This window comes from Etheostoma spectabile, chromosome 12 (assembly GCF_008692095.1).
Source record: "Etheostoma spectabile isolate EspeVRDwgs_2016 chromosome 12, UIUC_Espe_1.0, whole genome shotgun sequence".
Lineage (NCBI taxonomy): Eukaryota > Metazoa > Chordata > Actinopteri > Perciformes > Percidae > Etheostoma > Etheostoma spectabile.
In genome coordinates this window covers 20,824,448-20,836,217 of record NC_045744.1, presented here as the reverse complement: position 1 = coordinate 20,836,217, position 11,770 = coordinate 20,824,448, and the positions used below count along the sequence as shown (strand labels likewise).

General features: G+C 39.3%; 1 protein-coding gene and 4 non-coding genes across 6 annotated transcripts; all 5 read left to right on the top strand.

The window, feature by feature from the left end:
• The first annotated feature begins 90 nt into the window (after positions 1-90).
• Positions 91-162, top strand: trnaq-cug (transfer RNA glutamine (anticodon CUG)). Its single transcript has one exon. It is a non-coding gene; the product is annotated as a tRNA-Gln (tRNA).
• A 1,139-nt stretch (positions 163-1,301) lies between these two features.
• On the top strand, positions 1,302-1,373 carry trnaq-cug (transfer RNA glutamine (anticodon CUG)). Its single transcript has one exon. It is a non-coding gene; the product is annotated as a tRNA-Gln (tRNA).
• Positions 1,374-2,023: 650 nt separating this feature from the next.
• trnaq-cug (transfer RNA glutamine (anticodon CUG)) lies at positions 2,024-2,095 on the top strand. Its single transcript has one exon. It is a non-coding gene; the product is annotated as a tRNA-Gln (tRNA).
• Positions 2,096-2,654: 559 nt separating this feature from the next.
• On the top strand, positions 2,655-2,726 carry trnaq-cug (transfer RNA glutamine (anticodon CUG)). Its single transcript has one exon. It is a non-coding gene; the product is annotated as a tRNA-Gln (tRNA).
• A 1,262-nt stretch (positions 2,727-3,988) lies between these two features.
• Positions 3,989-11,199, top strand: LOC116698859 (tRNA selenocysteine 1-associated protein 1-like). Of its 2 annotated transcripts, none has more exons than XM_032531074.1 (9): positions 3,989-4,206; positions 5,474-5,571; positions 5,913-6,012; positions 6,802-6,854; positions 7,733-7,861; positions 8,343-8,459; positions 8,926-9,217; positions 9,688-9,730; positions 10,497-11,199. In XM_032531074.1, exons 1-9 carry the CDS (start codon positions 4,171-4,173, stop codon positions 10,631-10,633), a joined length of 1,005 nt encoding a protein of 334 aa, XP_032386965.1. In that variant the 5' UTR covers positions 3,989-4,170; the 3' UTR covers positions 10,634-11,199. The 2 variants fall into 2 exon arrangements, with proteins under 2 accessions (XP_032386965.1, XP_032386964.1); XM_032531073.1 differs by having other exon boundaries at positions 3,990-4,206; positions 9,685-9,730.
• Positions 11,200-11,770: the final 571 nt, after the last annotated feature.

Below are 11,770 nucleotides of genomic sequence, written 5' to 3'. Positions count from 1 at the left end.
AGTGTCCCTCAGAAATCAGTTTCAACAGCGGCGTGAGGTTTCCCATCCTACAACAACAGACTGTGAACGCAACATTTCACATACTCTGTCGGTTCCATGGTGTAATGGTTAGCACTCTGGACTCTGAATCCAGCGATCCGAGTTCAAATCTCGGTGGGACCTGTTTTGAAGAGACAATGAAGTGAAACCTGTACTTGTACCACTGTAGTTGCCAATTAAACAACATAGTCAAATCTCAATTCCTCTACATGAGAAATATCAATATAGGCTAATTAATCTCATTAGTGAAGTATTCTAAAGTCACTTCTCTTAATAATGTCCAACAATTATGTAATGGTTTAGTATTCCTTGTACTAAAAAGGTGTGTAAAAAGGCTTTTGGTCACCCTACATGGTATTTTAGACCCAGTTTAATACGCAACTTCATTTAAACAACTCATGTAGTTGGGGGTCCTTGTTCCGTCTCTCTCAGTTAATATTTTTTTCATTTCATTTATACTGTTTATTGATCCCCAGTGGGGAAATTACAATTACAATTTTAAGGGGTCCTTGGCTTAAAAAACGTTGAAGACCCCGGCTCTGACCTGATGACCATCCATCCGTGACCCACCACTCGTTCAGCCAGGTTGTTTTTATATTTTAATATAACTTAAATATCAGGTGCCTGCACCTACCACCACCAGAAAATATTTTGTAACAGTCTATGGTGTCGCCTCAAGAGGAAATACTGTAAGTGTTTTGTAATTATTTACGCATCTCTGCTAAGCTTCAAGATAGTAAAGAAACATTTAGAGTGAAGCCACTTCATTGACAGCCTGTGTATATTTAGCTGTCTCATAAGCCCTCACAGACTTCAGACAACATCATGTCACAGTTAAGGACCTGGTTGACATGTCTCCTTTTAACAAGTACTTTCACAATAAAGTATCTTTTGCTGACCCTGGGATTTTACAAATGATAAAATTGTCATTCCATGTCAACATCATTGTGCATATTATTTCATTACTTTGATGTCAATTTCTCTATAGGGTTTATTTGACTCCAACCTGATGAGATATTAGGAACTTGCATATGTGGGAGAGTCAAATGTGATTTTGTTTTAAAAGTGAATCAGTAAACATTTAATCCTAGATTGATATCGCTAAATACTGACTCCACCTTTAACATGGCTTTCTTGTCAAGGTTTTATTAACAAATTACATAGAGATATGTGTTTATGCATCTGCGGTGGTTCCTCATGTTTAGCTTTGCATAGTTAGTGTGAACCACCGTCTGTAAACGCAACTTAGGTTTTGCTATATCGGTTCCATGGTGTAATGGTTAGCACTCTGGACTCTGAATCCAGCGATCCGAGTTCAAATCTCGGTGGGACCTGTTTTGAAGGGTCAATTAAATTAATCTGGATATTCGTCACGTAAGAAATGTCAACGTCTCAATGCCGTCTTAAACTTGTGCGAAAATAAACATTAATGATAGGCTTTCTGGCATATAGAGATAATCACTAAAGTACATTTTTTGATTTGAACTCAGTGACAAGTGCTTTCACAATAAAAATGTTATTTTTTTGCTAACCCTGTGATTTTATAAATTATAAAATTCTCAATTCATGTCAACATCGTTGTCAATTTCTCTATAGGTTTCTCTGTCTGTTTGACTCCCTTTTCACATGTACATACTGTAAGAGATATTACGAACTTGAACATAATGTAGGTGTGTCAAATGCGTTTTTTTAAAGTGAGTCAGTAAACATTTAATCCTAGATTGATATCGCTAAATAATCATTGTATTTAATAATTTAATAATAATAATAATATTTTAATAAAAAAATCAATCTTTACAAATCCTGTTTAATTAGCTGACTCATCTAGTGCACTGTGGTGGTTACCCATCTTTATCTTTGCACAGTTAGTGTGCCTCAATAATCAGTTTCACAATTGTCTTTTAAAACCAAAACAACAGCATAGTTTTAGAATTTCCCACCCTATGCAAACGGTCTGTGAACGCAACATCTAGTACGTTGCATCGGTTCCATGGTGTAATGGTTAGCACTCTGGACTCTGAATCCAGCGATCCGAGTTCAAGTCTCGGTGGGACCTGTTTTTGAAGGGCCAATTAAATTAATCTGTAAATTAACTGTCACATAAGAAAACAATTTTTACAAAATGTTCAAAATGTCATTACAAGTGCCTACCTATGTCACTGATTGCTTCCGAGTGAACACGGTGAATCTGCCTGCAGTAGATGTGTAAGAAATCCATGAAAGTTGTGCTAATTCCGCTCTGTTTAGTTCCGGTGTTGAGACCAAGGGGGTAAGCCTCTCCTCTCCAATTATTGGTAGCTCCCATGCCGCCATCTAAATGCTATGAAGCCATCACCCGCAGTTAGCGTTCCATTGACTGCCATTCATCTTGGCGCCACTTTGCCAGTGACTAACTTTACATCTGAAGCGTTTCAAGACTCTATTTATTTATTTAGACTGTTTAATTAGCTGTCTCATCTAGTGCACTGTGGTGGTTCCCCATCTTCATCTTTGCACAATTAGTGTGCCTCAATAATCAGTTTCACAATTGTCTTTTAACCAAAACAACGGCATAGTTTTAGAATTTCCCACCCTACAGCAGTGGTTTCTGAACGCAACAACAACCATCCCTCGTCGGTTCCATGGTGTAATGGTTAGCACTCTGGACTCTGAATCCAGCGATCCGAGTTCAAATCTCGGTGGGACCTGTTTTGAACGGCCAGTTCAATTAATTCTTCTGGTATTATTCTACTACATTTGGAAAATAAATCTCCAACAACAAAGTCAAATTCCTCCACATATGAAAACGTACTTTGGATGTAGCCTACTTCATCTGGAGAGCAAAAATGTCAAAGTAGGCAATTTAATCTCATGAGTAAAGTAGCCAATGGTAAAGTCACGTCTCTTAAAGGTGCCCGGCCACACATACTTCATTACTCTGTGGTAATGGCTGAAGTTCTACCATGAATTCTGTAAAACATTTTTTTGTGGAATAAATGCCTTGGTTACCTTGTTATATATAAAGCCTGCAGGAAGACTCAGCTCGATTTGTGCCAGTTCTCATTAATATTCAACAAGCTAAGCTGCTTGACTCTGATTGGGTAACAGCTAGCCAATAAATGACCATGACAATTTAAATGTCCAACAACAAAGTCAAATCTCAATTCCTCCACATAATAAAATGTACTTGTGATCTACTTTATCTGGAGAGGAAAAATGTCAAAGTAGGACATTTTATAAGTAAAGTATGGTAAAGTCAGTTCTGTTAATAGTCTCCACATAGTTTGAAAATGTAAAATCTCTTCTAGAAAGCTGTCTTTAAACTGGTGCTGTTCACCCAGAGATCTTCAACAGGGGGTCCGGGACCTGTAGAGGGTCCTCAATGTCACTGCAGGGGGGGCACCAGTTTATTCATTTATTTCAAATTTCAATGTTGAGGAAAAATGCAAAATTAAGCAAATTAATCTCATGAGTTTTTATGGTAAAGTCAGTCCACATACTTTACTTACAAATCCTGTTTTAATAGCAGTCTCATCCAGTGCAATGTGTGCAAAGTAACTAAATTAAGTACTCAGTTACAAATTATAAAAAAAACTTAACATAAAGTAACTAATGCATTACTTTCAAGTAACTTTTAAATGCGCAAATGGGACCCCCCCACCTCCACCCCTCTTTAACAGAACAAATACACGTGCATGTTCAATTATTTATGATAAATCTGAACATTATAATGAAATGGACACTTGATACAATACATTATTAACAGTAACTGTACACAAATAAAATAACAATAGTAATAATAATAATATTAATAAACTAAACTCTTTTAATGTTGCTGTGGGACAAAGCGAGACTAAGGGAGAAACCATAGACAGTGAAAGAAAAGGGGAACCCATAGACCGTTAATGAATTAAATATTATTATTTATATATAAACATGTCTATGGGGGAACCATAGACAGTGAAAGAAACCGGCGGGCAGGCAGAACTCGAACACCGGAAGTGTCACAGCTTGTTGAAAACGGAAGCGGAAGCACATATTGTTGTGTTCAGAGTGAACGTGCGGAGAATTTTTAACGTTGTAAAATTTCGCTGTTTTTGCACCCCCATCACACACCAACGGGTCCCATTACAGTTTCATCTCTGTTCCAAGATGTTTAACAGACAGACGAGCCTGTGGATGGGTGATGTATGTTTGAAGCCTGTTTCTTGAAGTGTGCCAACGTTAGCTTAGCGAGCTAGCTTACATAACGTAGCAACGACGGTTGCTAGCTCGGTAACTGTGACCCCTGTCGTAAAGGCTAAACGCTGTTCTGTGGTACTTCGTTGATAAAGAACTTTTTTTATTAATACCACTAGTACATTGTTGGGGAAATGATCCACCGAAACACTCCGTACTTGCCCGCTAGGCTTTTCACCTTGAGGCAAACGTTACCGTTAACAACCAAGTCACTCGGGACCATGTTTTATAAAGTTAACGTTACGCGTACCCGAGCTAACGGTTACGGTTAACGTAACGCTTGTGCGGGTCCTAATGCAGGTGCACTAGCGATTAAAGGAACTATCTCAACTCCAAATTGCTATATGTTGGAGTTTATTTACCTTAACCCTTGTATGGTATTTGGGTCAAATTAACCCATTTTTCAAAATTTTTCAAAGTTACATTTTTTATACCTGAAAACCAATGACCTTACCTTATTTTCTGTGATAAACGACTCAATTCAGAAATTATCAAGATAGGACACTTATGTTGTTTCCATAGTGGATTTTTAACATGAATTATAACCTTATGACAAAAAACGAACCCCACTTCCATTTTTAATTGTGTTCTAGTAGAGACTGATTGCGTTCCCTGAACATAGATGTTATCTCAATTGTTTGAAATTGAGATAAAGACAATATTTGTTAATAGATTATGAAGTAACATTTTATTTCAGAATTGTTTTTAAAACCCCAAATAAGTCACGGGTCAATTTGACCCGAGGGACACGAGAAGGTCCCGAAAGTGAAGACAGTACAAGGGTTAATAACGGCGCACTAACATTTTATGTTATGTGTTCTGTCGATATGTGTTCTCTATCGAAATGTGCTACTGAGCGGGAGATATATATAAAATATATTATCACAACATGCTCCCAAATATTCTTGCAGTGTGTATTGATACTCATTAATGTACTGTAATGTATATATGGTATAAGTTACACCTTGTAGCAATTTAAAATGTCAATGATGGAAAAGGCTCATTATCATTTGTTTGTAATATTCTAAAAATAATGAGCTGTGTTTTTGTTTCAAGCATTTTTGCTAAAACACCTCATAGCTGATTGTATAGCATCAATCATCGTTGGAAAGAGACCATTAACCATGCTGGTTTTGTCATAATCTTTTACTTTATACAGTATTAATGCTACAAATATATACTTCATTACTATTTCTTTCTTTTCATGTGTGTTTAGTTGGACCCATACATGGATGAGACCTTCATCAAGCAGGCATTTAGCGCCATGGGAGAGTCACCGTTTGGAGTCAAGATCATCACTCACAGGATAACGGGGTAGGATATACAGAGTGCCATATGCCATACACCGGCCCCTGTGGTAAAGCTTTGAAGACAGCTGTTACAATATTTGATGTGCTGGGAAGATTTCCCATAGAAAAATGTTTAGTAGAAGTGGAAAGCTGTCGCTTATGGGTTCAATCACCTCCACTAGGAACCATGAACCTTGCAAGGGGTTACACCAGTTGTGGTTTTAAGCCTATCCCAGCACTCTCAACCAAAATGTGACAGCAGGGTTGATGGCTAAATCATTTGACTGGCTTCTCTTCTGCGGTGAGATTGCTTTTATAGAAGATGGTTTCTCTCTCCGTCCCTTACATGTCTGTCCCTGTGTGCAGGGGTTCAGCTGGATACTGCTTTGTGGAGCTGGCAGACGAAGCAAGTGTTGACCGGTGTGTCCAAAGACTGAACGGAAAACTGGTTCCTGGCTCAAACCCGGTCAGTTCTATGGTGTAATTTCAAAATACTTACATTTATATATATATATATATATAGTTCATATATATATATACACACACATTTATAGTTATTGTTTCTCCACAAATATACATATACTTTTGACAATTTAATACTGCCTTCCTTTTTCCCTCCAGTATTACACTCATGTTATCGAGCAGTATTTAATTGTTGATCTGACTGTGGATAGTGAAGCTCCACTAGTCTTGGTCCTCCCTTGTTACAACAGTAACTCAGTCGTTTTTAAATAAAACGTTTACAGAGCAATGCTAAATACCAGTTACAGATATTTTACAATGGGAAACATTATTCTACATCGGCCGAACTAAAAGCCTTCTTAAGGGTCTAGAGATGTAAAACCATTAAAAAAAAGTCATGCCTGCTTGAACATGTTCTAAGTCTCAAGTGGTGTGTGAAGTTGTGAGCTTTAGCTGCTTGCTACTGAATTAGAAATGCTGTTGGCCCCTGTGAGCTGGCCAAGCTACTGGGCTCCCCTGTCCACCGGCCCTACCTGCTGCTGACAGGCTGTGACAGGCTGCTGACAGGCTGCTTGTACATGAATGTACTTTGTTTGAAGCTGGTGAATAGAGTCTCTGGTAGGAACTAACTGAGGAATGGGCTAAAGGCTGGTCTGGGTGGTGGAGGTATGTAAACCTAAATAACAACCATAATAACTCCACTCTTTATTTTTTCAGCAATATCAGTGCTATACTACACGTCTTTGGTGTTTGAGCCCGGCTTAGTGTATGTGTTCTCTCTCTCCCTGTGCAGCCTCGGAAGTTCAAGCTAAACTATGCCACCTACGGCAAGCGGCCAGAGGCGGGGTAAGATACGGTGCACACGGAGCTTTTGCATGTTACTGTTTGAGTCTCAATGTAAATTTATATACATAATAATAATAATATAACACTAAATACATTTTAAAACTACTTCCAATAATGGACCATTAGAGATCTGCAGAGGAAGATGGAAAATAAAAAACAATAACATCTCTTGTCTGATCTTTTTTTTAATGAGTCCGACGATGTTGTAGGAGTGCAATGCTAAACTGGTGGAGTTTTCTTTTAACACCACGTTGTTGCGGCAGGATTCCACCATAATTGGATTCAGGGTAATATATACAGTTGTCATTGCCAATGCTAGAAGACATATTTGCTATCCCTCACTATAAAAAAAAGTAGTAACAAAATATCTTCATAGAAATTATGACACTGCGATGATGTCATATAGTTTTTGCTCATATGAGTTTTGAAAGTGAACATTTTGGCTACATCTTTAGAACAACAGGAAATTAAAAGCATAGGACATGTTTTGAGAAAACCGGACCATTATTCTCTCACCCAAAGCCAGACAAATCCTCTACATCTCAATTAAGTCTCTGCTTCCAGTTTAAAGGAATGCTGAGCGGATGGTTGTCAGTGGGCTCAATCAGCAGTTCTTCTCACATTTTAAAAAAAGGTCATGAACTGCTGCAAGTTAATGTGATAGTACACAACTGCACGCTGTTAATGTTAGTTATACTATTAAAGAAATTAGGCAATTTTCTGCACTCATGAGAAAGGCTCTTATTTGTCTGGTCCGAGGAAAACCGTAAACCTAGTCACATATTTCCACAAACCCAGCTATCTCTTTTGAATGCTTGACAGTGGGATTGTTGTATAAAGAGTAAGAACACGTGATCAAAATCCTTTGCTTCTCTCAGGCCGGAGTACTCAGTGTTTGTGGGCGACTTGGCCTCCGAGGTGGACGACTTCCAACTGCACCAAGTTTTCAAGAAGTACCCTTCCTGCAAGGGGGCCAAAGTAGTCACTGACCAGTACGGATACTCCAGGTACGTCAGCGCATAGAGGTGGAACAGACGCAGCTTCAGAAATATTACCAGGATTCAGTTTGACATCAGATGATTTCTTAAACTACACATTATTTCCTTCATGTGTTGTATACAATTCTGGTTTTAATATTAGTGTAAGAAATCTACAATAATAGAAAAAATTGTTTTCTGTTTTTTTTTGTGGTGTAATTTTATGCTATGGACGTTGACCACCAGTGCATCTTCATCTATTTTCGAAAAAAAGGGTGAAGAAATGTTTCCTTGCCGTCTTATGCTAAAACTATTGTTTTCCCCATATAGGCTAAGCAAGAGCAACTCACAATTCAAGTGATGCTACCTCATGTTAAAAGTAAAACAACAAGTTTCAGTTCTACCATAATAATACCCATTATATTCTGTTTCTCATTATAAGTGGCCATAATGCCACGTATGGAGTGTGTGTTGGTGTGGAGAGGAGGTGTAACTGTCGTTTCACCTGCAGAGGTTACGGCTTTGTCAAGTTTGGGGAGGAGGGCGAGCAGAACAAGGCGATCGAGGAGTGCCAGGGTACGATGCTGGGGGGGAAGCCGCTCCGACTCAGCGTGGCTGTGGCAAAGAGGTAAGACACTGACCAGGAAACCTCTTCTCCCAAGATTTAATGCACCGCATCGTAAAAAAAGTGACACCGAGATTATCAACGGAACAGTTGCAGTGCCGTGATTCTTTGATTGTTGTTCAGGACTACGTTCACACGTGGGCGGCTAGTTTCATAAATGGACATTTCAATGGACTGACAGCTGTCAGTTTTCAGAAGTGTTCATTCACACGTACCATGTGTATATGCCGTCAATGCCGCAGTATAACAATATGCTTAAGCCCATGTTAGCCAATCAGAAGCCTGAGAATGGCAACAACTGCAACGGATCTCTTCCTCTCTCTCCCCTTCCTCGGCTGCCATAACCTCCGGTGGTCTCCGTGTACGTGCTGACGGGCTGCACCGCCGCTCTCTGTTGATTCGATCTGGAATCAAAGAACTGAACTTATTCAAATGTCAATGCAACTTTGTCGTATTCCTTCTGTTGCAGCCAGAAGATGAGCAACTACCACGGGGGCCAGGGCCAGAATTACCATAGCAACTACAACCAATCCCAGTCCAGCTACTACAGCAACCAGGGAAGCGGAGGTCAGGGAGGCTACTACGCTCAGTGGGGCGCCTATGACCAGTACAGTGGCTACAACACCGGCTACAACACCGGCTACAACACTGGCTACAACTACAACTATGCGCCCTACGGGTACCCCCCACCCGGTCACATGATGCCACCACCTCCAATGGGGGTACCGCCCATGTCCACCGACGTCTCCGGAGCTGTGGAGGTGAGGGAAATGCCTTGACACTGGAGCCTCACGTGGTTCCCTGAAAACTAGGGTTGGGTACCTTTCACATTATTCTTGGTACCAGTACCTGAAATTTGGTTCTGGTCCCCAACGGTACCTTTTTTTTGGTACTTTCCCTCCGTAATTACAAAAAAATTATTTCAGTTGTAAAAATAATTCCAAACCTTTTTATCCTATTTACTTAGAACACACTGTTTTTTTATTTACAATATTTTACACTCACAAAATAACCCCCCTCTCCACTGCCAACATGCAGAGAGGACAGATAATTTAAGATGTAATTCAGTTATTTCTACTCTGAAAACTGACAATGAATGCAACACTATAAGTCAGTGTTTACTACAACCTTTGTGTCTTTCTTTGCTTAGATATATTATCTGGTTGGTCTTGTGGCATGATTAGCAGTGTTTTTCTTTCGTGTGATAAATGTTGAATGTGTTTCCCAGCAGGGCCACGAGGAGGCTGGGGATAACGAGGAGGATAATTCAGAAGGTAAAGGCCCATTTTTATCATTTAAAAACTGCTCTTTTTTTGTGTTTCCACTATAATCACACAAGATATGCTGTCAGCCCTTTAGCAAAGTGGTCCTCAAACCTTTATATAATAATGTACCTCCTTAAAATGTGTATTCATCCAAGTACCACCCTGGCCAGAACAAACATTTGGAGCAAAAGCAACACCTAGCTATCTAAAGAGGCACAATACATTTTTGACTGAACAATATTGGAACTGAAAAACACTCAAATGCTACCTTTTATATGCTCAGAATCACTTAATGCATTCAGTATTATAGTATATAATTATTTTAAGAATTATGAACGACTGGAATCTTTTAATTAACATTTTTAAAATCTCATGTACCCCTCTGCAGTACCCCTAAGGGTACATGTACCCCCATTTGAGAACCACTGCTTCAGTAGACACATTCTTGTGCTGCCAGTTTAGATGCTTTATGTTTAGACGACCTTTAAGTCAGACATTTCTGTATGTATCAAAACTGGTTATGTTTATTACATATCTAATGGTACTAAGTGGTCAACAGTTGATGTGAGGTCTTTAGACATAGGAGCCTCACAGAGAGGACCTGATTAATCCACAACTATCTCGTCAGCCAACGAGGTGTCAAGTGTTCTACAGTATCGGCGGAGTTATTGCTTTGACTTTAGCCTGTGCCCTTTGTTTGCATGCACAGAGGAGCGTATACTGTGAATGAGCATGTGCTATAAATGAGGAAGTCATTTCTCGTGATATTTTACAGAGCCCATACCTGAATGTGACGTGGAGCAGTGGAACAAAGATTTTATGCAGCGCAGCGAGGAGCTCTACGACGCCATGATGAACTGTCACTGGGAACCCCTGGACTCTGTGAACTCCCCCATCCCCTCCCTCTCCTGATGAATCTCCTTCTTCTGGTCCCTCTGCAAACCTTAAATATTTCATTTTTCATGAACTGTTTTTATTTTTTTTGTTTACTTCCCTTCTACCATGATCGAACACCACCTTAAAAAGGCCAGTTCAGTTCACTGTCTCAGTACTAACCTAAGCCTGACTGAAGGCTGAGAGTGCGTACATGTACACGTTCCTCTTCAAATAATCAAAGTACACACACACCTATTCACTTGATTTTAATGTTTACCATGTTGGTAATATCCAAGAAGTTGTTCAATAATCAGATGTTACTGTGTAGTGCATACTATTTTGTATGACCTCAATAAACCAGAGCTAAAAGCTTTAGGATGAAGTGCAGAAGAAGTCTTCTCTGCTGTTGACTGGCACGCAGTAGCTGTAGCATTAGGAACCGAATGTCCCGTGTCCGTATCTCACCATATAACATCACGGAGGAACAAACTCCATTGGTTGTTACTTTTTGTCGATCCACCAGCAAAAGGTAACTTCGCTCATTGGATGTGGCCCTGACTTTTCACGGACAGAAAGAAGAGATTTGTCTTCTGAAGACAAAAGATCAAACTATGCCTTAATTGTCATTTGTCGTGTACCTCCTCTTAGTCTGATGGTCATTAGAATTATTTTGTATATACAGGATATCAGTCTTTTTTGTCTTCATTTTTTTAATGGGAAGACATTTTCTTCCGTTTAATTTTTTTTTTTCTGATCGATTTTTTTCACAGTATGGAAAGATGACGTTGGGTTTCCCAAACAGTAATCAATCACACATGTAATTTATTACTGTTTTCCAGACTAGACGCTTGATGTCTGTGTTAAATAAAGAAAGGTACAACCGCCAAATGCTTGTGAGCGCTGTGAAACCTTTATGGTTTTGTGAGGTCGACAGCGTATTTTCTGTATCAAATGTCGAGGCAGCATTCATTCTCTGCTGTTTGGTTGCTGATGCTTTGTATATATTTTCTTTGTGGAGATGTTTTATCAGTAAAACTAATTTAGGAGGAAAATGGTGTCTTTTGTCTTCTTTCTTTACAGGGCAGGGGAGACAAAATTACAAAGATGTTTTTAGTTTCTCTCCAAGCTTTAACTATGACTCAAGAAGAAGAAGGGACAGCAGTGTGTCTGAAT